Source organism: Lissotriton helveticus, chromosome 10 (assembly GCF_964261635.1).
Source record: "Lissotriton helveticus chromosome 10, aLisHel1.1, whole genome shotgun sequence".
In the NCBI taxonomy this organism is placed as follows: Eukaryota; Metazoa; Chordata; class Amphibia; order Caudata; family Salamandridae; genus Lissotriton; species Lissotriton helveticus.
Window position 1 is genome coordinate 155,175,479 of NC_136071.1, and position 23,387 is coordinate 155,198,865.

General features: G+C 43.8%; 1 protein-coding gene across 1 annotated transcript in view; it reads right to left on the minus strand.

The window, feature by feature from the left end:
- Positions 1–324: 324 nt before the first annotated feature.
- The window catches only part of GRIFIN (galectin-related inter-fiber protein), a 127,264-nt gene continuing 104,201 nt past the window's right edge, over positions 325–23,387 (minus strand). The window contains exons 3-4 of the mRNA XM_078664197.1: positions 4,996–5,158; positions 325–632 (exon numbers count right to left, since the gene is read on the minus strand). Coding sequence (XP_078520323.1) covers positions 468–632; positions 4,996–5,158 — 328 coding nt within the window. The 3' untranslated portion in view covers positions 325–467. The remainder of the gene's footprint in view (positions 633–4,995; positions 5,159–23,387) is intronic.

The window sequence follows — 23,387 nt, forward strand, 5'->3', positions numbered from 1 at the left end:
GAATGCCTCATGAAGTCAATATGCACAGCTACTGGCCTGGAATTTGTGAATGACAGAATGAAAAGTTACTTAAAAGAAGCCAGATTTTCTGTATTTTTCTCAGTTTAAAAATAAATACTGAAAAGAAACCGATTGCTTTCTGTCCATATTTTCCTAAAAAAGTCAGTAAAAGCAGAAAACTACGAGCCTTAATTATAACCTATTGCACTTGTAATACGGTTGATGGGATATTCATCATGTTTGTGACAAAACACCTACCCACCAAATTCTCAATTAGGTCCTTAGATTAGACACCATTTTTCACCCATCCCTAATTCTCAATTTTACATTTGCCAATGTCTCTACCACATTAACTTTTCAGATGTTGTGCATGACCAGGTATATGTGCATAGGCAACAAAACAATAGGGATGTCGTGTATGACTCAAGGCTTCAGGGCAGCTGGTGGAGACACAGCTCAGCTTCTTCTTAGTAGAGTTCTCGCTTGGTGAGCTCCACTGAGGAGATGTTGATATCATTGATGATCTGCACTTTGGTGATGAGCGAGAGGTGCTTCAGGCGGTGCCTGTACTGCAGGATCTTAATGTCATCTATGAAGACCTGAAAATGTTCTTGGTCGGGGTAGATTTCAATCTGAAAGAGACAAAAGATGTTTCAAAATGCACCACCTGGAGCGATTTTATGCGTTGACAAAACTGCAATCCTGGAGAAGGTCTTAACAGCCCTGGTGTGGTCATTTTCCCTCTCCATGTATCCTTCTGTGCCATGGACAGACACAGGTACAGGTGTGCGCACTCACTCAAAAGTGCATGCACTCAGGCACACACATGACTTCACCAATAGTTCACTTTCACATTTATTAGAAGCAGAGCACAAATATTTTGTTTGTGGTGTGAATGGATTAATGACCTTGGCCAGTGGAGTAACAAGAGTCCCTGGAGCCCCCACGGTGCAGTGGGCCCTGAACTTCAAATAAACCCCTCAAGCACTGTGCATGGGTGGCGGCTGAGAGCTCCTAACTGGGTCCGGAGCAAAAGGGGCACCTCCTGCATGCACTATGCAGGGGGGGGGCTCGAGTTTCGTTACGCCACTGAGCTTGGCAAAATAGTTTTTCTGATGAGTGAGACAGTGTGTTGAACACTTTTTAGCATTCAAAAGATGAGTGAGGATTGAGTATAGTACAGAATTTCGAATCCCGAATATCAATGGGGCAGGATATCACTGCAACAGTATTGAGGGACAAAATAGATAAGAGCACAGAGGGAGGAAATGATATATTATTCGTAACTCTAAATCAACATACCTTAGTGCAGGGGTTGCCAACCTTTTTTGTACTGAGAGCTACTTATGTTCAATGAAACGCACTAAGGGGCTGATTACGATGGAGGATTTCCCGCATCCTCCGGTCCGGCGGAAGCCCCCGCCGGCCCGGAGGATGCGGGAAATCCTCTGCGGAACCACCAAAGACCCACCGCCACATTAGGATGGCTGGTGGGTCCTGGTTTCAGTCCGCTGCTTTTCCGCCGCGGTTGACTTACAACCGCGGCGGAAAAGGCCTAATATGGTGGCGGTGTCTCTCAGAAACCGCCAGATATATTAGGATGGCTGTGCAAACATGCTTTTCCGCGGCGGATTCTCCGCCGAGGAAAAGCATGTGGATCTTCACCTCGGGGCCCGTAGCGGGCCCCCTGGGTGAAGGGGGGGTGGGGGTTGCACATGGCCTTTGCGTGCACGAAGCGGCAGGCACCGCGCGGTGCCTGACGCTTTGTGCATGCAAATGCACTGCTTTCATTTTTTACAATGTGCGGGTGCTGCTTCAAGCAGCACCCGCCATAATGTAAAAAATACAGGATGTGACCGCCAGGGTGGCGGTCACATCCTAATTGCCATGGAGGGACCGCCGCTGCCCATGCGGACGGTCCCTCTTACTCAGGGGTGGCGGGCGGACGCAAGTCCGTCCGCCATCATAATAGGGCCCTAAGGGCCAGATGTAGGAAGGGTATTACCGGTCGGTAACAACCGAAATTAACGAATTTCGGCCGTTACAGACCGGTAATAGGCTTTTATGATGTAGGGGCCGAAATTAACGATTCGGTAATTTACCGAATCAGTAATTTAAGGATTCAGTAAATTACCGATTTCTTAAATACCGATTTGGTAAATTACCGAATTCCTAATGTAGGGAGCACTTAAATGAGTGCTTATCCCATGTTAGGATTCGTTATTTACCACCAACTACAAGTTGGTGGTAAATAACGAAAACACCCCAAAAAGCAATTTTATGCAAATTGTTTCAGTACCATGTTGCAGACATACATGCCCTTAGGGCATGTATGTCTGCAACATGTGCACCCATACACAATTGAGGGGTGCAACAGGGTGTCAAAGTGACACCCTGCCACCCTTCAATGTTTTCCCCCTATTACCGGTAATTGACATTCATTCCTATGGGCCTCCAGGCCATGAATTGGTAACTACAGATTCGGTAAATACTGAATCTTAACGATTCAGTAATTTTTACCGAATGATTTGCTACATAGCATTTACCGATTCGAAAATAGCGAATTGGTAAAATTCTGTATTTTCGAATCGGTAAATGCTATTTACCTACATCGGGCCCTAAGACAGCTACTAATATTATTAGTGCTGTATAAATAACGGCAGCAGAACAGGAAATGCACTCTTAGGGTAGATTTTATTCTAATTTACTCGGCATTTAGTACTATTTTCTTAGTGCAAAATGCACCCTTGTGTCCAAAATGGATGCAAGGATGCATTTTTGCACCGAGAAATAGAGCTAGATGCAGCAGAACACAATTAGCGAGCATCCGTTTGCGCTCGCTAAATGTGCTCTTGTAGTAGGATTGTTTCCCAAAATTACACAAGCAGGTGCAATCACATAATTATTGGTAATTCCGCATCAGAGATTATCAAAAATAACTCTGATTACTCCAGAGTAATTGAAATTCCACCCAAGCCTTGTAGCGATATTCTGCCCAGTCAATATTCGGGACTCGATATTCCCAGCCTGTACCATGAGAATTATATAACCTAAGATGAACAGTACCTGGATAGTTGAATCCAACAAAATACCCAGAATGCCCAGAGCACCCTGGAGGTAAACAAATTCACTGACTATAGTTGATAATTTGCCCTCTTTCAAACCAGAGAAAACTCATATACTTCCTGGATAGGAATGTTTAAATAATCAAGTTCACATTCAGGCCCAGATGTAGGTAAATACTATTTACCTATTCTTAAATACCGAATCATACGGATTCGGTATTTAAGAATAGGTAAATATTATGTAGGTCATTTTTCGGTAAATTTTACCGAATCTGTAACATTCGGTATTTACTGAATCGGTAATTACCGATTCGGTAATTTGCCTTCATTCCTATGGGCCTGGAGGCCCATAGGAATGAATGTCAATCACCGAATCGGTAAATACCGATTCGGTAAAAGGGGGAAAACATTGAAGGGCGGCAAGGTGTCACTTTGACACCCTGTTGCACCCCTCAATTGTATATGGGTGCAGATGGTGAAGACATACATGCCCTAAAGGCATGTATGTCTGCAACATGGCACTGTTGGAAAAGCAAAAGAAATCATTTTTCAAAGGTATTCATTATTTACCACCAACTTGTAGTTGGTGGCAAATAACGAATCTTTAACTGAGGAATGCACTAACTTGAGTGCTCTCTACATCCTGGATTCGGTAATTTACCGAATCGGTATGTTAAGAATTCGGTATTTTACCGAATCCTTAAATTACCGATTCGGTAAAATACCGAATCCTACAAAAATGCCACCTACATCTAAAAAGCCCAATACCGGTCGGTAACGGCCGAAATTCGGTAATTGGGCTACCTACATCTGGCCCTAAATCCTATGTTTTCTGGCTGTAGGGACAGTAGCATTTTAATAAGAGAATATAATTTTACGAGTTGGGGGTCACTTGGTGGCTTTATTCAATTTGCTTTTATTTCAGTTCGAATCCGTAAAAAGCATTTATAAAACTTTTCATACAACGGAGTTCAACACAGTTTCCAATTTTTTTGTATTTTTTTTGTGTTTAAATAGCTGTATTGAAGCAAATAGGTATATGGTACAACAATATAACAATAGTCATATAAAAAAATAGCAGGAAAAAGTTGCGTACAGAATATACAATATAAAGGGATAAGCAACATTAAGATAACTGTCACTGATAAATGAATAAATTCGAAAGTTAGGAGCAATAATAAAAAGTTATACCTAAAAAAAAAATAGCATTTGATCATTTTGAAAAGAAAAGGGAATGAAAAAGGAAAAAGAAAAGTAAAGAAAGAGAAAGGGAAAAAAGGGAAGAAGAGAGAAAAGAGAAGAAAAAGAAAGAAGGAAGGAATAGTTTCCAATGTTGATCTGACACCTTGGTGGCTATACCCAGATAAAGAATATAGGGCCAGATGTAGGTAGGCAAATACCAGTCGGTAACGGCCGAAATTCGGTAATTTCGTCCGTTACCGACCGGTATTTGGAAAATGAGATGTAGGTTGGAATTTTACTGATTCGGTAAGTTACCGAATCGATATTTTAAGGATTCGGTAAATTACCGATTCCTTAAAATACCGAATCGGTAAATTACAGATTGTGCTATGTAGGGAGCACTCAAATGAGTGTTTTTCCCCTTTTAGGATTCGTTATTTACCACCAACTACAAGTTGGTGGTAAATAACGAAAACCTTGGAAAAAGCATTTTTTTCGCTTTTCCAACAGTGCCATGTTGCAGTGTATGTATTTACCGATTCGGTATTACCAAAACTTACCGATTCAGTAATTTTTTCGGTAAAATTACCTACATCCCATTTGCCTGTTCTTAAATACCGAATCGGTAGGATTCGGTATTTAAGAATCTGTAATCTGGGATTACCTACATCGGGCCCATAATGAGCGGCTGTTACAGCACAGGGTCTCCTTAGAAGAAAAGCCCCACAGGGATGTGTTTTACGTTCACCTGGAAGGGCTCCTTTGCCTCCAGCGGGAATGCGTCCGCGCGCTCCTCTTGCCCCCAGCGGCTGGACAGAAACGAATTGCAGACAATCCTTGATTCAGAAAAGCGGGGGTTGAAGTGGAAGGCAATCTGTTCTATCGCGTCCGAGAGGAAATTAATTTCAAACCTAGAAAGAATGTTACAGAAAAAAATATTTACGAGCAGCACAGCTGTGGCCGACATTCCAGAACTACAGAAATAGAAAAGAAATGGAAGAAGAGAGGGTACTCCTGGGTTCTGAATACTTTTCTTTACTCTGCATTTTTGTGCTTTTATTTATAAACCTCGATATTTTTACTCTTAAAAAAATGAGATGAGAGACAATTTGAATGGGTCTGTGCTTTCATGATCATTATAAGGGAAGCACAGTCACGACATAAGATAACTCCCAAACTGCACTAAAGACTTCATCCAAAGACTCATTTTCGTGACACTAAAATTAACTACTGAGGGCAGGAGGGGCAGGCGAACCTTCAATATTTCGACTGCGGAGACTTCTCCATTTCCGTCACCGACATAGCCCCCAAACCAGCAAAATGCCCCCCTCTGCCATGGGAGAAAACTCGCATGGGGAGGTGGGCGCTGTTTTTTTTTTCATTTTCAAAAACTTAGGGGCATATTATCAAGGGGGTTTATCTCTGCTTTTTTGGCTTTAAAAGCCAAGAAAGCGGAGATAAAATTATCTCCCTATTACCTAGGTGTCGCTAACACCAGTTAGCGACAGCTAGTAGGAGATAGCAACCATCTTGGGCCCCACTTTGCATGTCAGTGATATTTATCACTAATGACATGCAAAGTGGGCGTGCCAAGATGTTAGCGACTGGAAACAGTCGCTAACATCGCTATCTCCTATTACCAACTTTTGGAGATATTCGCGCTAAGCGCGAATATCTCCAAAAGCTAACACCTGCCCTGAGCAGTTCTTAGCCATGTTATCCAATGGGAAGTGGATAACATGGCTAAGAGCATTAGCTCGGTAATGCATGAATATCGCTGACTTTTCAGCGATATTCATGCATTGCGGCCGTTTTTTATCGCATTTACCAAGGTTTATCTGCGTTAAAAATCGCCGCAGCGCAGCATTAAATTTTTGTCTCTAACCAAGCAATAGCGATAATTATCAGGGAGATGGAGTACTTTACTCTGACGCCGTTACAACGTAAAACCCGTTTGACAAACTATAAATCACACCCAATTCTCAATTATGCCTAATTGCGTAATCTCAGGTATTTCTTATAACAGTATTAATGAGAAATGCCAGAAATTTCGACATGATTACTCCAGCATGAATTAGGATGCAGACTTTGATAGGGTTCAGGGCTTTAAGTGGGATGCAAAAACTGGGGAGTCTCTCAAAGGGGTGTGGACAATGTAATTAAGGGCGTGGCTTAAAAACACATAAGCTAAAAATCTGTGCTTAGCATAGTGTGCCGCCCGACTTGTATATTGCTGTTTATGTTGCATCCAGATATATGATACAACAAGTAACATCATACCTACAAAAAGTCAGGAATATGGGCTTTGTCAATGTTTGTTAGTTGCATAAGATAAATAAGCAGCAACTATGGCTTGTTACATATAATATTGAAAAAGCTTCCACTTAAAGCCCTGCTGACACCACAACAATGTTGCTGCTCCTGAGTTTCAAAAAGAGAAGGGAAATCCAGAGAGAAAATGACTCTCTTTAAAGGATTTCCCTTCCCCTACAACACTCATCTGGCATGACGTCATGCTGTAACTTCTCCACTAGTGAGAAGTGAGCAGTGTGAGCAGGCGCACATCGATGTGCCTGCTGTCTGCAGTCCGGAAAAAAATGGACCGCCTGTGCCAGGGCACAAAATAGAGCCCGATAGAGACCCGTTTCGAGGCTCCCTTAAAAAACTGCCAGTGCTCGGAACCGGTGAGACCCGAACCACTTAAAACCCTGGTCATAGCAAAATATTTGGGTGGAGTCGCATAAGGCAGTAATTTTTCAGCCTTGAAAGGATAACATTCTGAGTAAATCTGCCATCATTCAAATGTGTTATTTAAAGGCTGCATTCAGATATCTAGGGCAAGCACCTTAAACAATTAACTTATGTCAATATATGTTGTCAACTCGTATTTCCTTGTAATTGACCAGTTATTAACAGTTGTTCATGCACCGCATGTAAACATTATGTGCTGCATTTTTTTATCCCCAACCAAATTCTCCACCTTTGCTTTTTCTCTCCTCCAGCCGTCTAGCCTCCACCAATGTGGTTGGTTCCTGAAAAGCACCTCTACTCCTAAGGCTGAAAGCAGAAGGTCATATCACACCTTGGTATCTTCATTTTACTGCAATTCATCGATCTATTATGTTGTCTACTGAAGTTCTGGGCCCTACCAAGGACGGGCCAAGTTCAATTATCCCCGACTCCATTTTCTTTGTGAAGATCCTGCCCTTGCTGGAGGAAAGAGGCCCTGGAAGCTAAGTTCAGTCACTTCTAGCTCAAATATCTATGAGATTGCAGAAAATAGTGAGTTTTAAACCAGAAGTCACTCTTGGTCCATAGAACGCATTGGGTCTTAGGGAGATTGTGAAGCACAGTTAAGATTTCTCAAATATTCAGAAGTGCACTTTCTAGAAACGAGGAGAAAAGTTACATTTTTTAAGCTAGGAGGAGACTCCATCATAGAGGAGGAAAAGAGCAACCTCCTGCAGTGATGGCTCAAAAAATTAACAGCTGTGGCATATCAACGAGTGTAGCACAAAAAAAAATGTTCCAATGGATACCTCTAACCACAGATTCCTTACATTGTGAATACTCACGGATGCCAGATTGGATCTGGAGAATACTTTCCAGCAATTCTTTAGTATACAAGGGCGTGGCATCGAGCCACTCTGCATCAGCTCCTACCTACCCGGGAAGTAATATTGGAAACATATATAACTGCCATTCCTGTGTGCTGACATCAGTTCCTTTCTTTCTGTGCCTTTGGATGGAGATCCAGATCTTGCTTCCTCAACTTTTCTGTAGTTTGACAGGACTTTTTGTCCAAATCTTCGGAGAGTGTGCAAGGGATAGGTCTCCTTTATAGATTTCATGACTTAAAGCCTGCAGGGACCGTCACAAACAGCCTCTAGTGCCTGGTGTGGTTGCTTGACTCCAGGTCTTGTGGGGACTGTCTCAGGATTAATCCAAAGGCGATCTGGGAATGCGAAACCAAACTCTACTCCACCGAGCACTGTTGGAAAGAGCATAAGGGCTGGACTTGGTCCCATTCTAATTTTTTATGTCATTCTCAGGAAATGTCCTCTTTGACTCTCCATCTTTTCTCCACTCTCATCAGGAGAAGTCTCCTGGACGACATGGTGCCTCTTGATCTCAGTCCCGGTGTCCAACCATGGAGCCAATCCCACAATGTATCCAATTCCAACCCAAATTTCAGCGCCTATCAGCATTGTTTCAACAAGCCAAGGACTTCATGGAGGAAATGTTGTGCATTTTTTGCACCCTTCTGGAGCTGTCTGGTGTGCATGTGAGCCCAAGGGATACGAGGAGACCTTCATTTGGATTACCGGATGTATGACGTTACAACGCATACTTTTACAACGCCTACCTTTACAACGCAATTTTTACAACGCAGGATCCATTACACCGAATATTATTACAACGCATGTTTTTACAACGCATATACCTTTACAACGCATACCATTACAACGTAAGTATTGGTAAGTATATATTTTTTTTAATGTAAATTAATTAAAATTATTTTAATTTAATTTAATTTAATTTAATTTAATTTAATTTAATTTAAATTTAATTTTACTTTATTTTTACCCTGTACCCCTGTACCCCAAAACCCAAACCTAGCCCTGAACCCTAAAAATACTCCTGTACCCAAAAACCCAAACCTAGCCCTGAACCCTAAAAATACCCCTGTACCCAAAAACCCAAACCTAGCCCTGAACCCTAAAACTACCCCTGTACCCAAAAACACAAACCTAGCCCTGAACCCTAAAAATACCCCTGTACCCAAAAACCCAAACCTAGCCCTGAACCCTAAAAATACCCCTGTACCCAAAAACCCAAACCTAGCCCTGAACCCTAAAAATACCCTTGTACCCAAAAACCCAAACCTAGCCCTGAACCCTAAAAATACCCCTGTACCCAAAAACCCAAACCTAGCCCTGAACCCTAAAAATACCCCTGTACCCAAAAACCCAAACCTAGCCCTGAACCCTAAAAATACCCCTGTACCCAAAAACCCAAACCTAGCCCTGAACCCTAAAAATACCCCTGTACCCAAAAACCCAAACCTAGCCCTGAACCCTAAAAATACCCCTGTACCCAAAAACCCAAACCTAGCCCTGAACGCTAAAAATACCCCTGTACCCAAAAACCCAAACCTAGCCCTGAACACAAAAAATACCCCTTTACCCAAAAACCCAATCCTAGCCCTGAACGCTAAAAATACCCCTGTACCCAAAAACCCAAACCTAGCCCTGAACACTAAAAATACCCCTTTACCCAAAAACCCAATCCTATAAAATGTTTACTATAATTATATACGTACCTATACTTACGTTGTAATGGTATGCGTTGTAAAGGTATTTGCGTTGTAAAAAAATGCGTTGTAATGGAATTCGTTGTAATGGATCCTGCGTTGTAAAAGTTGCGTTGTAAAAGTAGTCCGTTTTAATAGTTGCGTTGTAATGGCTGTTTCCCGGATTACCATTGGTAGATCCATTTTGGATGCTGCCAGTGCCTTGTGACGCTGATGGTGGGTCCACCCCAACTCTGGGTTAACACTCATCCAAACTTCACACCCAGTGACAACATATCTGCCGGTACCCTGCGCATCAATGCTGATGCTGCCGACAAAGGAAGAGGAACAAATTGTTCTTTTTGGATTCAGAAGAAAATCCAGAACAGCAACCAAAGTCACACCCTCCTCAGCCTCAACCAAAGCTGATTAAATCCCATTCTGACTTAGGTGGAACCCAACCATTACATAGGCCAATACACATTTCTTTGGCTTCCGAATCTGACTTACACAAGGATTGTGTTGATTGGAATGATACACCCTACTTATATGACGAGATAAATCTTTTCATGGATGCCAGTTGGCTAGACACCTCACTGAATACCGGATTGAACTTCCCCACTGACTCCTCTGCAGAGGATTTGGCTTCCTTTTCTGTGGTGATACAGAGGGCTGTAGAAGTTTTGGGCATCTAACTTCTATTGGTTGTGGTCAAGACCAGCGTCGGAAGTTCTACAACCTAGACAGTTTTCCACTAAACCACTCCTCCCATTTAACATGGCTCTTATGGACACGCTAATGGGTACTTGGGCCAAACCAGGATCTTGACCGCCAATTAACCAACAAGTTGCTAGCTTAAAAGGCCTGCTACTGGAGACCCGCCTTTCCTACTACAACATCTTACACTTGAAAGCATAGTGGTCCAGGTATCAACAAGCAGGCTCAACCAAATTCATTCCCTACTACGGCTCCGGATAGGGAATCCAATCAAAAGGAGTTATTCGGAAAGTGGATGTTTTCTTCACCCAGTCACACCTTCTGCTCAGTGAATGTTAGTTGCTACCTGAGACGCTACTCACATGCATTATAGGACGTGGTCGGCAAGATCGTGCCCACAGTTCTTGATGAATTCTACACCAATATTGTGCAGGTTATGCAGGAAGTCCAACTTGTATAGGAATATGTCATCTGCTCGGGCTGGACACCACCAACTGCTTGGGCAGGGATGTTGGTCCAGCGTGGTGCTTTGATTCTACATGTGGATGATATCCATAGGCTTCTCTAGTGATTTACAGGTGCCACTGATGGACATACCATTTGGTGGCACCAGTCTCTTCGGAGACAAAGCAAACTCGGTCCTTGAGCACTTCAAAGAGAGCAAGAATACACAGCATGCTATCTTGGCCTCCTTGAGCCTGTGCACTAGTATCCCCAGAAGTGTCTGCCCCTCTGAGGCTTTAGACAAGGCTTAGTGTAACTGCAATACCAAGATTCACCTCCTCAACAACAGACCCCCAACCTTTCGAGGAAGTTCTCAGAGATCTGCGCAAATATGTCCAGGCCATCTGGGGCAACATATTGCTCAATCACTAGCTCTCTCGCCACCGTTACCAAACCACATTAGCTTGCCCTCAGTGGCACATAGCAGCCCGATGAAGGTAGAATAGTATTACCTCTAAAGATGGCAGGGCATCACATCAGACAGATGGGTGCTTCAAATCGTTCAGCGAAAATATGCACTACCATTGCTTTTCACTCAACCACATTTACCACCTATACCAGAGAGGGCATCAGAGGACCACTTATCCATCTTCCAGAATGAAGCCTAGGCAATCTGGACAAAGGGACCATTAAGAAGCAGGGACTGGATTTTACTCCTGCTATTTCCTGGTGTCAAAGAAGGATGAAGACCTTTTTCCTATTTCAGACCTTCTCCCCTTCAACTTCTTTTACAAGAAAGACAAAATCAAAATGCTCACGCTGGCCCATGTTCTATCTGCCCTGAATCCAGGAGACTAGGATGTGGTGTTGAATTTGCACAGCACCTATTTCCACATTCCTGTCCTACAATCTCACAGGTGCTACCTGTGGTTCAAGGTGGACCATGAAAATTGTCAGTTTTCCTGTTGCTACCTTTCCTGACCAAAGTCCTGAAGAAGATCAAGAACAACCAGGCCCGAGCCATCTTAGTGGTTCTGGATTGGGCCTGGAGAGTGTGGTCCCAGAACTTTTGGCCATGAGCATCTGTTCTCCAGTCACGCTGCTGCTTCAGGAGGATCTTCAATTGCAGCAGCAGGGCTCACTCCTACACCTGGGCCTGCAGAGCTTACACCTCCATGCATGGTGACTGAGCGACAACAGCTGACTGCTTTTGACCTCCTTCCTTAGGTAGTGAATGTTCTCTTGGCAATAAGACGTCTATTCATGAAAAACCTTTATGTTGGATTTTTGGTGAAGGTTGTGGCATGATGTACTTCTCGGTGGGTACAACCACTGCTAGCCAAATTGTCTGATGTGTTGCTGTTTGTGCTACCTTTGGCCCAGCAAGGTATTGTTGTAGCCATGGTTAATGGATACTTATCATCCTTGTTGACATTTTTTACTTTTCCAAGATTAACCATCATTGTTTAAATCACTGGTTGTGATGTGTTTACTGAAATGGGTACTCCACGTTTCCACCTAAATCTTTTGTGATGCACAGTGTACCTTAATTTGGTTCTCACATACTTGATGTGCGCCCCATTTGAGCCAATGCACAGCTGTGACTCTGAAAACAATCTTCCTCATAGGGATCATCAGCTCATCGCATTAGTGAGGTACATGTGCGGTCCGTCCCAGCCATGTATCACATTTTTTCCAGACAAACTGGTGCTCCAAACTAGCACAGCATTCCTGCCAAAGGTTGTGATTTCTTTCCATGTCAGACAATCCATCACCCTTCTTGCTCCACCTTATCCCATGAAAGAGGAACAAAGGCTGCATCATTTGGATCCCAAAAGAGTTTTGACCTTTGACATTGATCGTAAGAAGGACCATTGAATGAATGATCAACTCTTTGCGGGGTTTGCAGCAGCAAAAAAGGGCAGGACAGAGCCATTTCAAGGTAGATAGTCTTCTGCTTCACAATTTGCCATGCACTGGGCAAGAAGCAGTACCTAGAGTTTCCAGCGCGCCCCCTACAACAAGTCGTTGATACGACTTGCAATGTAATGGCACGAGTGGTAACAATGCGGTCGTTCTAATGACTGCGTTGTAAAGCCAAGCATTGTGAATGTATGTGTTGAAATGTCATACATTCGGCACTACTGTGTTAATAGCGAGGTCTAATGGGAGGGACATTTTTGCCCATTTGGTCCAGTAGAACTTTTTAGTCTGAGCCATTCCATCAACCCACCAACTTGGGAGGAACTGTACTGGTATTTCTTCACAAGGTTAGGAAACTGCAGTTAGAAGTATCCATCGGAAGAACAAGTTACTTACCCTCTGTAGTGCTCCTTCTGGAGGATACTCAATTGACCCTCCTCCCTCTCTGTGCTGTCGAATGGACTATTTTTTTCCTTCGTACACATGTCCCATTTTAGAGATCTGCACACTGTCAAACCTGATCAACCAATGGCTCCACTTTCAAAGGTGCAGACATCGTTCAAAGGGAAAGTGACATCAGTGGGCAAGGGTTGTGGTAATTTGTGGCTTCACCCAATTGCGGGGCGATACGGAATTGATGCAAAGCTACATGATGCCACCTACTGGCTTGGTGAAACTTCCCCGAGGCAAAGGGGATGCCTCGCAAAGAATGACACATAATCTGGTCCTAGGGAGTGACACCGGAGTCGTCCGAGCATGACCTCACCTGCTTCTTTATTAATCTCCTGACATTGTGCCCAGCACCAGAATTCAAGCATGTGTGAATGTGATGACATCACACACATTGTGTCACACTACACACTAGATTCCTCCCCCAATTTTTTTGCTTTGAACACCAACCTCTAAATGGAACATATGCAGTCCACAATGCTGCTTGATGAACTTATACCTAACTGTCATTTAGGAATACATATAGTCCCTTGGTCTGGTGGACAACTGGATATATGTTCTTAAGTGAGAAGGGTGCCGTCGGGCACAGCACCTTCACCACCCAGTCCAACAGCGGGCTGACTGCTACTGGGTACTTGTCAGTTTCTGAAGTTGAGGGCCCTGGACTGGCTGGAGCTTCATTTTGTTCATCACTCCCAAAGCCACTGACATTAGCATCCTCCATGATGGATGTCCAGGAGACTCCCCAATTGAAAATTCTGGCAGCTTTACACTTGCGGAAAGCATACACATTTCTCATAACCTAAGAGGTTCAAAATGGGTCTAAACTAGAATGGGGTGACGTGCAAAAACACAATGGATTGAGCCAAGATCTGTGACTGGGGCTCAATGTTTGATTTCTTCAGCATTCCATCCATCATCTGTTCTTTTTGCACTTGTCGCCCTAAGTGAGAAGGGTATGCCCAGACATGGATCCCATGCTCGCTACGCCACCAGATTCAAGCTAGCCTGACTGATGAGGGGTGATTCCCCGAAACCAGTCCCAGGATGCTTGTTTTTGGTTCCAGGAGAACCTGGCCTGGCAGGTCGGGCTGGACTGTTCCCATGGGGAGCAGGGTCTAGACTGATTTGCATATGGCTGGATCTAACCTGGAATGGGGAAGTGTGCAAAAAAAACAATGGATTTAACCTAGATCTGTGACTGGGAAAGAATGTTTTATTTGGTCAGGATTCCGTCAATCATCTGTTCTTTTTGCTTTTGTCATCCTAACTGGGAAGGGTATTCCCAGTTGTAGGTCCTGTGCTCGCAACGCCACCCGATTCAAGCTAGCCTGACTGATACCCTGAAACCGGGGCCAGGATGCTTGTTTCTGGTCTAGGGAGGACCCGGCCTGGCAGTTTGGGCTGGACTGTTCCCATGAGGAGCAAGGTCAATACTGATTTAAATATGGCTGGGTCTACAATTGAATGGTATTGCGTGCAAAAAATATTGGATTTAAATCCGATCTGTGGCCGGGGGCGAATAAATGATTTGTTCAGCATTCCTTCCATCATCTGTTCTTTTTGCATTTGTTGCCTAAGTGAGAGAGTTATTCCCAGATGTGGGTCCCGAGCTCGCTATGACACCAGATTCAAGCTAGCCTGCCTGATGAGGGGTGATACCCCGAAATCAGTCCCAGGATGCTTGTTTCTGGTCTAGGGAGGACCTGGCCTGGCAATTCGGGCTAGACTGTTCCCATGGGAGCAGTCTAGCAGGACAGATTTGCTTATGGTAGGGTGTAAATTGGAATGGCGTGGTGTGCATAACAACAATGGATTTAACCCAGATCTGTGACTGGGGGTAAATGTTTGATTTTTTTCAGCATTCCGTCCATCATCTATTCTTTTTGCATTTGTGGCGGTAAGTGGGAAGGGTATGACCAGACATGGGTTCCGTGTTCGCTACACCACCAGATTCAGGTGGTGTACCCTGAAACCGGTCCCAAGATGCTTGTTTCTGGCTGGGTCTAAACTGGAAAGCCACGGCATGCTAAAAAATAATAAATTTAACCCAGATCTGTGACTAGGGGTGAATGTTTGATTTGTTCAGCATTCTATCCATCATCTGTTCTTTTTACCATGATTCTTTGTAGTTGGGTCACTAGGAAAGGGTGTCTTTTCAAAGGAAGGCAAAACTTCCTTACACTCGTCCTGTTGCAGATGAGCACCCAGTCTCCTACAGCAATATTTGACTCACGTGCCTGTCTCATGTGCCTGTCGGGAGCTACTCACCTGTGTGTTATTCTGTGCTTGGGCTTGCTGATGGTCACCCATATTGAGAGGCTGTGGGTGACCGTGACTGGGCATGGGGGATAATATATCTTATAGCTCATCCAAACAAGACCACTGGGTTGTAATTTTGGGTGTTCTTCTGTAGGCACTGAGGAACATATGTATGACTTCCTCGGCCTCATTCCATTGTTCGATGCCATACTGATACCTTCATTTAATGTCCTCTTCAGTGTTTTTACTTCTCCATACGACTGTGGCCATCGAGGTGTTATTTTTCAATGGGCAAATCCTGGGCATTCCAGACATTCTTTGAAGCCATCTCTATGCAATGCTGGGCCATTACCGATCTTTATGCTTGGCTTCTAAATAACCTCATGGGTGATAAGCTGCGCCCAACAAATCCCCATAACAGAACATAATGCTTTGCAGGATTATGAATGTCTTTTCTGGGCATTACCTTGTGTGTTCAAAGTTGATACTCGTCATAATCTCCAGGACAGGAAATTTGTACAATGCATCCAAAAGTCCAACATGTGACGCTCGTCTGGTGATCTCCCAAAGGCCATGCTGATATTGTGCCATGGTTCTGTCCTTGACTCTTCCATAATGATAGGAGCGGGTCCATCAGGTGCACTGTGTACTTGGCACTATTGGCACTGGGCAATGGCCTGATCCACATGGGAGTCAAGAGCTGGGAGCCTCAATTTTTAGGATGATCTTTGGGACCTCTTGTATATACTTTAGTATATACTTATATGTGTATGTACTTTGTGGGCTCTGAAGATAAGCCCTAGGACTTGTCTGCTTCCGCTTAGGGACTTCTTTTTCTGTTCAACTGCCTATATTAAACAGTCTTGATAGAAAACGACCACTAGAGGTCAGTAAGATACCAGAATTGCTTTCTGCTGAGAGACTATCTTTTTTAAAAATGTTCTGGCAACTGCCTCTATTTAACGTTCTGGATAGAAAACAACCAGCTGAGGTCAGTAAATACCAGAATCACTTTAGCATTCTCTAGATTCCAGTTCGTAGGAATTGTCGTCAACGAGCACCCGTAGACAACAATATTTTTTTCAAATTTTGTATTTTCAGTGATATGACCACCGAAGGAAATGATTTTAAATTAAAAACAGAGCTTTGGGACTATACTATATCCAGCTGAACTGCAATATTTCTCTCCATGTGTTCCCATACCTGGCGTGTCACGCAGTTTGGTGCTTACTTTCCCTCCATGTTAAAGAACAGCAGATGTTTCAGCACCGAGGCTAATGTGCTGCATAGCTAAATACATATAAGGTCCCAAAGGCGAGACTGATTGCATTGCGAATGCTTGTTCTTATAGCTGTGTTTTCGCTTCGGTGGCACCTTTATGACCAATATGAGCCAGTTAGACAATCTGTCTCCTCATTACTGACAGAATGAATGATGAGCTGAGGTCCACTCAGCAGAAGGGCTTCTCCCATGGTGCTCAATTCAATTTCAATTCAATTCAATTTCATCTTTATTCGGATGGGAGACAGCCATAAAAGTACAGGATAAAATGTTAAAATATACATCAAAACCAGAAACCGGTGCTGAACTCCTCACTCACGTGCCACACTGCCATGGCTGCTATCATCGTCACAGCTGCTTATGTCCTATAGGAAGCGTTCTCACTGGTTGCTCGGTGCTGCTGTATAGGCATGTTGGAGGCAGGGACCATTTTTTGTAGCTGCAGTAATATTGGACAGCTTGACGGTGTGCGGACAGTTTAAAACAGAAAGTCACTTAAGGTATTCACCCACTCCTGCATTACCTCTTGCTGTGAATGAGTCAGGATATTGCAATGTCCTGAGAGATAATTGGCTGGGTTGGTAAATCCTGGCATATACCTAAGTGTGAATTGATATTTTTACAACTGGAGTACCCATTTTTCTACTTGTGAGGATCAGTGTGGTGCCACCCTGCAAATAAGGGAATCAGAGTCTTGTGGTGGGTCATGACTGTGCAAGTTTATCCATAGATATATCAGTGAAAATGGGTGCCTCCCAATTTTATCGCCAAAGCTTTGTTTTTGACGTGGGTGCAGGTCTGTGTTGTGGCCAGGGGAGCTCCACTGGTTTCCATTAAGGTCATGTTTGGTTTGTTGAATCAAGACACCTCCTAACTATGAGCTCAGAGTCATGAGTGGGATTAAAATATGCCATTGTCTTGTCTCGCAGGAGAGAATCTTTTACACTTTGGAAGGCACCCTTTTTGTACTGCTACCATTGTCAGGGTATCAATTTTTTCGTGAGTTCTCGCAGTGATTCCACAAGTGTGGACAGGCAAGGAATGAACCATTGTAAGACCCTAAAACTTTTGACTTACTGAGGGGACTGAGGGGGCATAGCGTCCTTGATGTCTTCCCTTTTTGCAGGGTCATAACAAATGCCTTGAGCAGAGAAAATGCACCTGTAGAATTCTACACCCAATGGAGGAACCTGCTTTCAATTTGTTTAGCGTAAATCCCATGTTGCTAATCCTCGGAAGAACTGCAGATCAGCAGTCCGATGAGCCTCGATGGTGGAAACATAGATCAGGATATCATCGCTGAAAAAATTTGCTCCAATGATGAGATGCCAAAGTTTAGGCGACAGTACCGCCAGAGGCCCAAATGGGTCAAAAGGGTGGTTCTGTAGTGACAGCCTGCTTTGAGTTCCAACTGATGGTAGCTGGAATTTAAAGCAAGTTTTGAAAACCAGCGAGGTTCATTTAGGTTGTCTGTTGTCAGAGTGATGTGACTTTCCCTTTTGATCGCATTGTTGGGAAGGCGCATGTCAATACAGATTTGAATGTGGCTTGGCTGTTTGGGCTTGCTGGCTACAGCCATTGATGAGATCCAGAGAGTGGGACCTTCAACTTTCTCTATGACTGTGGCTTCCTCAAGTCTCTTCAATTCCTCCCCGATTGCTGAGTAGAGGTGAAACGGTATCTGCTGATGTTTGAGGGCCACTGGCCTTATCATAGGGTCAATGTGAAGAGACACAGTAGTGCCTTCAGTTTCCCTAGCCCGTGAAGAGATGTTGGGATTTTTTTTGTATTTCTTCCACACTACTGGAATGTATGGCTGACGCAAACTCGGAGAGTTGAAGTTTTTCAGCTGTAACGCAGCGAGTAGGGTCTCAATTCCTCGATGGGCAACATAGTACTTCACAGTGCATGACGTCTCTGCATGCACCACTGAGCACTCAAACGTGACTTCTAGGGTGAGAGGGGCAGATCCCCTGTATGCATAGATCTTGATGTGGGTCGGCCGCAGCTTGGTCCTAATCAGCAATCTTTAAACTGCCTTTTACTGATTACATAAACTGATATCCCAGTGAGGGAAATTATAGTTGTCCCAAGCATGAGAATTTGACATGTTGGATGTGAACCCCTGACGTGTTTCAGATCTTCGCTGGCACAGACCCTTCCTGCACAAAAACAATCCTGCGTGCTATGCACGGCACAAGGGTGCCTGCACGGCCACTAGGCAGCACATTGTGCGTCAGCACAAGGAAAGGACAGGAATTACGCATTCCTGTTACATATGGCCCATTCCCGGCCTTTCACATTCACGCAGCGCAGCACAGCAAGTAGCTTGCTGTGCTGCGTGAAATAATAATAAATCTTCTCCAACGTGTTATGCTAGAGTCTAGCATATTGCTTTGTCTTTTAGAAATAAAACCAGGTTTTGAAAAGCTCCAAGCTTCCCATAAAGTTTTTGATTTGTGTATACTTTTTTGTGAATTAAAGAATATATTTCATATTTTGTGCATTGCTTTGATGTAAAATTGTTTCTATAATTGTGTCTATATTTTCGAGGTTCAAGTCATAGAAATTGCTTGGGTGGTGGTCCATGGCTACCAAAAGTGATTCAGTGGGGGTCGACAGAAGTCATGGGGTTAAGAAGGGCTGACGTAGAAGACATCAGCAAAATAGCTGCTAGAGACAGCTCTCCACAACCTTTCAAAATAGGCTCGCAAGTCTTTCCTTGTTTTTCCTTATTGCTGGAAGCCAGAAACGCTATGTAACCACGCATTTATTAAGCCTCTCCTTTCCAGGAACCAGGATGCCAAGATTAATCATTGTTTTGCAAGTGTGTGGCATATTTTATATTGGATACTCGATTCTAGTCTCTGCTCCAATTAACATGTTATATTACCCTGAGGCCTGGTTGGTTGAGACCTAAAAGTGATACCCGCGGCGTGTTTTTCATAATTTATTGCGAAGAGGAACCGAAACGCAAACAGGGAAATAATTTGCAAATGTTTTCTATCGAAGTTTAGGAGCAGAAATCGAGGCACATAATGATTGATAGTTCCTGCTATCACAGATCTGTCCTCAAAGGGGGTGAAGGGGAGTATACGTCAGCGGTGACCTGGAAGTGCATCCACAGACGCGCGTGAGCGTGTGCCTACCGAGTGTGTTTTTATGTGTATAACCTGACACAGAGGGCTGTTAGTGGGCCGGGTCCTGCCGGTGCTCAGCACAGGCAGTTCTCAACAAGCATTTTCAATGCAATAGGTCTCGCATTTATTAGAGTTTGAGCTATTGGCATTGTAAATGACAATGCCTTTTATTTATGTGTTGTTTTTAAAATAGATAGCTAAAAGGCATTGTCATTTACAATGCCAATGGCTTAAACTCTCGTGAGACCTATTGCATTGCAAATGCGTGCTTTAAAAATAAAACAAGCTGAAGAGGCCAGACTCAGCAGCTTTTCTTCTTCATGAAGGAAGCATGTCCGCGGTAGTGATGCCAAGGGCCTAAACTCATATAAGTTCACTAAAAATGTATCTTACAGGGAGGTCCTCATTATACCAACGTTTCCAAAATATTTGTTAGTCTGTGCTCTAAGGATGGAGTGGAGGGAACACTGTAGCCTGATGTCTTGTATCCCCGAGGCTCTGTCCTGTGTCTATTTTCCCCTAGAGACGTGGTCTGTGTGTTGGCAAACCCGGGGTAACCGAGTGCCCCAAAGGTATTTACTTGGGATTGAAAAGGAAGAAGTACATTTTTCACTATTAGTATCTGTGGAATTTTGCATCTGAGAAGTCTCTGCAGATACATGTACATCTACAACAGTGTAAATTCCCTTACATATCAACAGTTGCAACAAATATCCTGTGTGGCCTCATTCAGCAGCAAAAGTGCTTCCCCAGAACAGTAAACTCTCAGGCCACTGACCTCAACGGGCTCCATGTCTGGGGAGGAATTGTAGCTTCACAGCCAGAGCGGCCGACCTTGGATCTGGTGAACTAGGTTTGAGTTCTTTCTCGGGAGGATGAGTATAGTCTAGTGATAGTGGCGCCTCACTTAATTGATGGTGTGTCTGTACTGTACTATTTAGTGTGTTATGGTGCTTAGGGAGGGGGTCCTCATCCTTGACCTCATCATTCAGAACTCCTACATGAGAACTGTACAAATTTAGTTACAATGTCCTAGCACACATAAATCCTTATACCATTTTGTTCATATATATACAAAAAATATAGCACTAAATAGTCTCTGTATTCGTATTTTCTTTTCTTTATTACAGTAGTTGTTGCCAACACGTGTTTCGTCGCTGCCTGGGTAGTTCACCCGTGACTTCGTCAGGGCTGTAATATTGGAATCCAGATCAGCTGGCCTTCCGACCGGTTGTACTTCCGTCCCGGCCAATTGACGGCCTGGGTGAGGATGTAGGTATCAGTGATTGTACGCGTCAGCGAACCCCAATATCTAGACCCGTACTCGGGTTGGAAAGAGAATCGCCGGACTCTGAGTAAGGATTGTGGATTCACGTACCAATTTTACTGGGGAAGACAAAGCCACTACAAAGTTCAGCCTTCTCCCTTATTTACCTGTTACGAGCCTTCCGAGACACACGCAAGAATTCTGAACATACAATCACTGATACCTACATCCTCACCCAGGCCGTCAATCGGCCGGGACGGAAGTACAACCGGTCGGAAGGCCAGCTGATCTGGATTCCAGTATTACAGTCCTGACGAAGTCGCGGGTGAACTACCCAGGCAGCGACGAAACACGTGTTGGCATCAACTACTGGAATAAAGAAAAGAAAATACGAATACATAGACTATTTACTGATATATTTTTTGTATATATATATGAACGAAATGGAATAAGGATTTATGTGTGCTAGGACATTGTAACTAGGTTTGAGTTCTTGTTTGAATCACTAAACTTACTGTGCCTAAAATAATGAGCAATGTCCTCTGGATCTCATGTAAAGGGATCTTATGGCATTGAATATATATCGAACTACAAAAAAAATCTTCAAATGTGCCTTACCCCTTTGTAAGTAGTTAGCATTATGCACGGTGCACAGGGTTGTGAATGCAATCCTGACCTTGGCCAGCATCCAGTGTAGTGCTTTGAAGGGTGCCATCAGGTTTCCTCCAGTTGCATGTCAGCCTCCTTGCCCTGTTTTGCGCTTGGTGTCTGTCCATGAGTTTTGTCGAAGGTCTTGCAGGACTAGGTTGCAGTAGTCCAGTAGAGCAATGAGCATCGCTCTGGGTAGCTACACACCGTTTGTTCTGTTGTAATTGTAGGCCTTTGTGGAGCGGTGTAAATTGGAAATGTATATCCGTAATCATTTCATGCACTGGTGGGGTAAATATAGGGCCCGCACCCCCAAGATTCCTGTCTCCTCTGCATGAAGGCGTGCCTACGATAGTAACTGTTGCTGCTGATTTTAATGTGATGGCGGTCGCCGGTGGGTTAAAAGTGCAGCAACACACACTACAGAATGTCAGCTAACCGACCCTGCTGCAGGCAGATACAAACAAGCTTTTCACTTGAAGTTCAGATGAGACAGACGTGTTTAGCCTGCACCCGCAGTAGCATTTAATTTACTGAATTGGATTTACCAAGTGCGATGCATTGCACGGCCTCTGAAAGTGCTGTTCTTAGACGACCAGTGCTAGATAGGTCCCTTGTGCACAAATGAATTGTTCTCTGCAAATGCTGTTGCTGTAAGGAAGACAGTAGCCAATTATTTCCTAAGAGCAGCTACCGAATAACCATGAAGCTGAAAGGGTAGTCAACAAATATTGACAGCAAATATTAACAGCTCTCCCCTATCTAAATGGAAGACAATTCTTTTCATGAAGAAATTGATTATTTTGCTCACTTAGCTAGAATGACCTAAATTCTGAGCAGTCAGTGGAAGGCTATAAAGTTTGTCTCCCTTTACACCCTCCTCATTTCAACGTCTTTTAGACATCATACTTTTTTTTTTACAGACAGAAGAGGCTTCTGTGTGCGAAACAAGCAACGGATTGGTACTTTTCTGGACACTGTTGCTTTTAATATAAAGTTAATTTACAACAGTGTGTCCAAAGCAACCTTACTGCATGGTGCTCTCGCTAACTATGCCGAGTATCTGTGCAAAAAAAAAAAGCAATCTAGTTGTCGGCCTTCTTCTGAAAACAACACACCCAAAGTAGAGCCTCTATAATAATATCACAGTGAAATATTTCCGACTGCAGTTTCTATCGCGGTTTATGGCGATATGATATTGTGACTGAGGCTTTAAGAGGACCCTTTCGAACCAAAGTGCTTAAAACTTACTTAACTAGAATAAGGTTTACAATCTTTTTGACCCAATGTTTTTCCTAAGTTTAAATCAGATGCTATTGAAACACGGTCTCTTGTCATGCACTGGCCGGTGCTAGCAGTGGGGAGGAGACAATGCAAGATGACACTAAGCTGACGCAGCACAACATGCATGTGACAGCTCTGTGCACACGAGGGTCGAGTCTGCTCTGCCCTCTTTTCAGTCCGGTACTAATTAAAGCAATTTCAGTCCTTGCTTGCTGAGGTCAATGATTAATGCATGTCGCCATCGATGCCCTGTGGGACCCACAATGTACCCCCATGAACCCGGCCCTGGCGGTACTCACACTTCTTGGACAGCGCCGCTCGGTTGCTGGGTGCTCCCGGGTAGTTCATCATCATCATCAGAAGTGGTAGATTGGCGGAGGGAGACAGGGGGGAGTCCTCATCCCCCAGCACTGCCGTCCGTCTGCCACTGA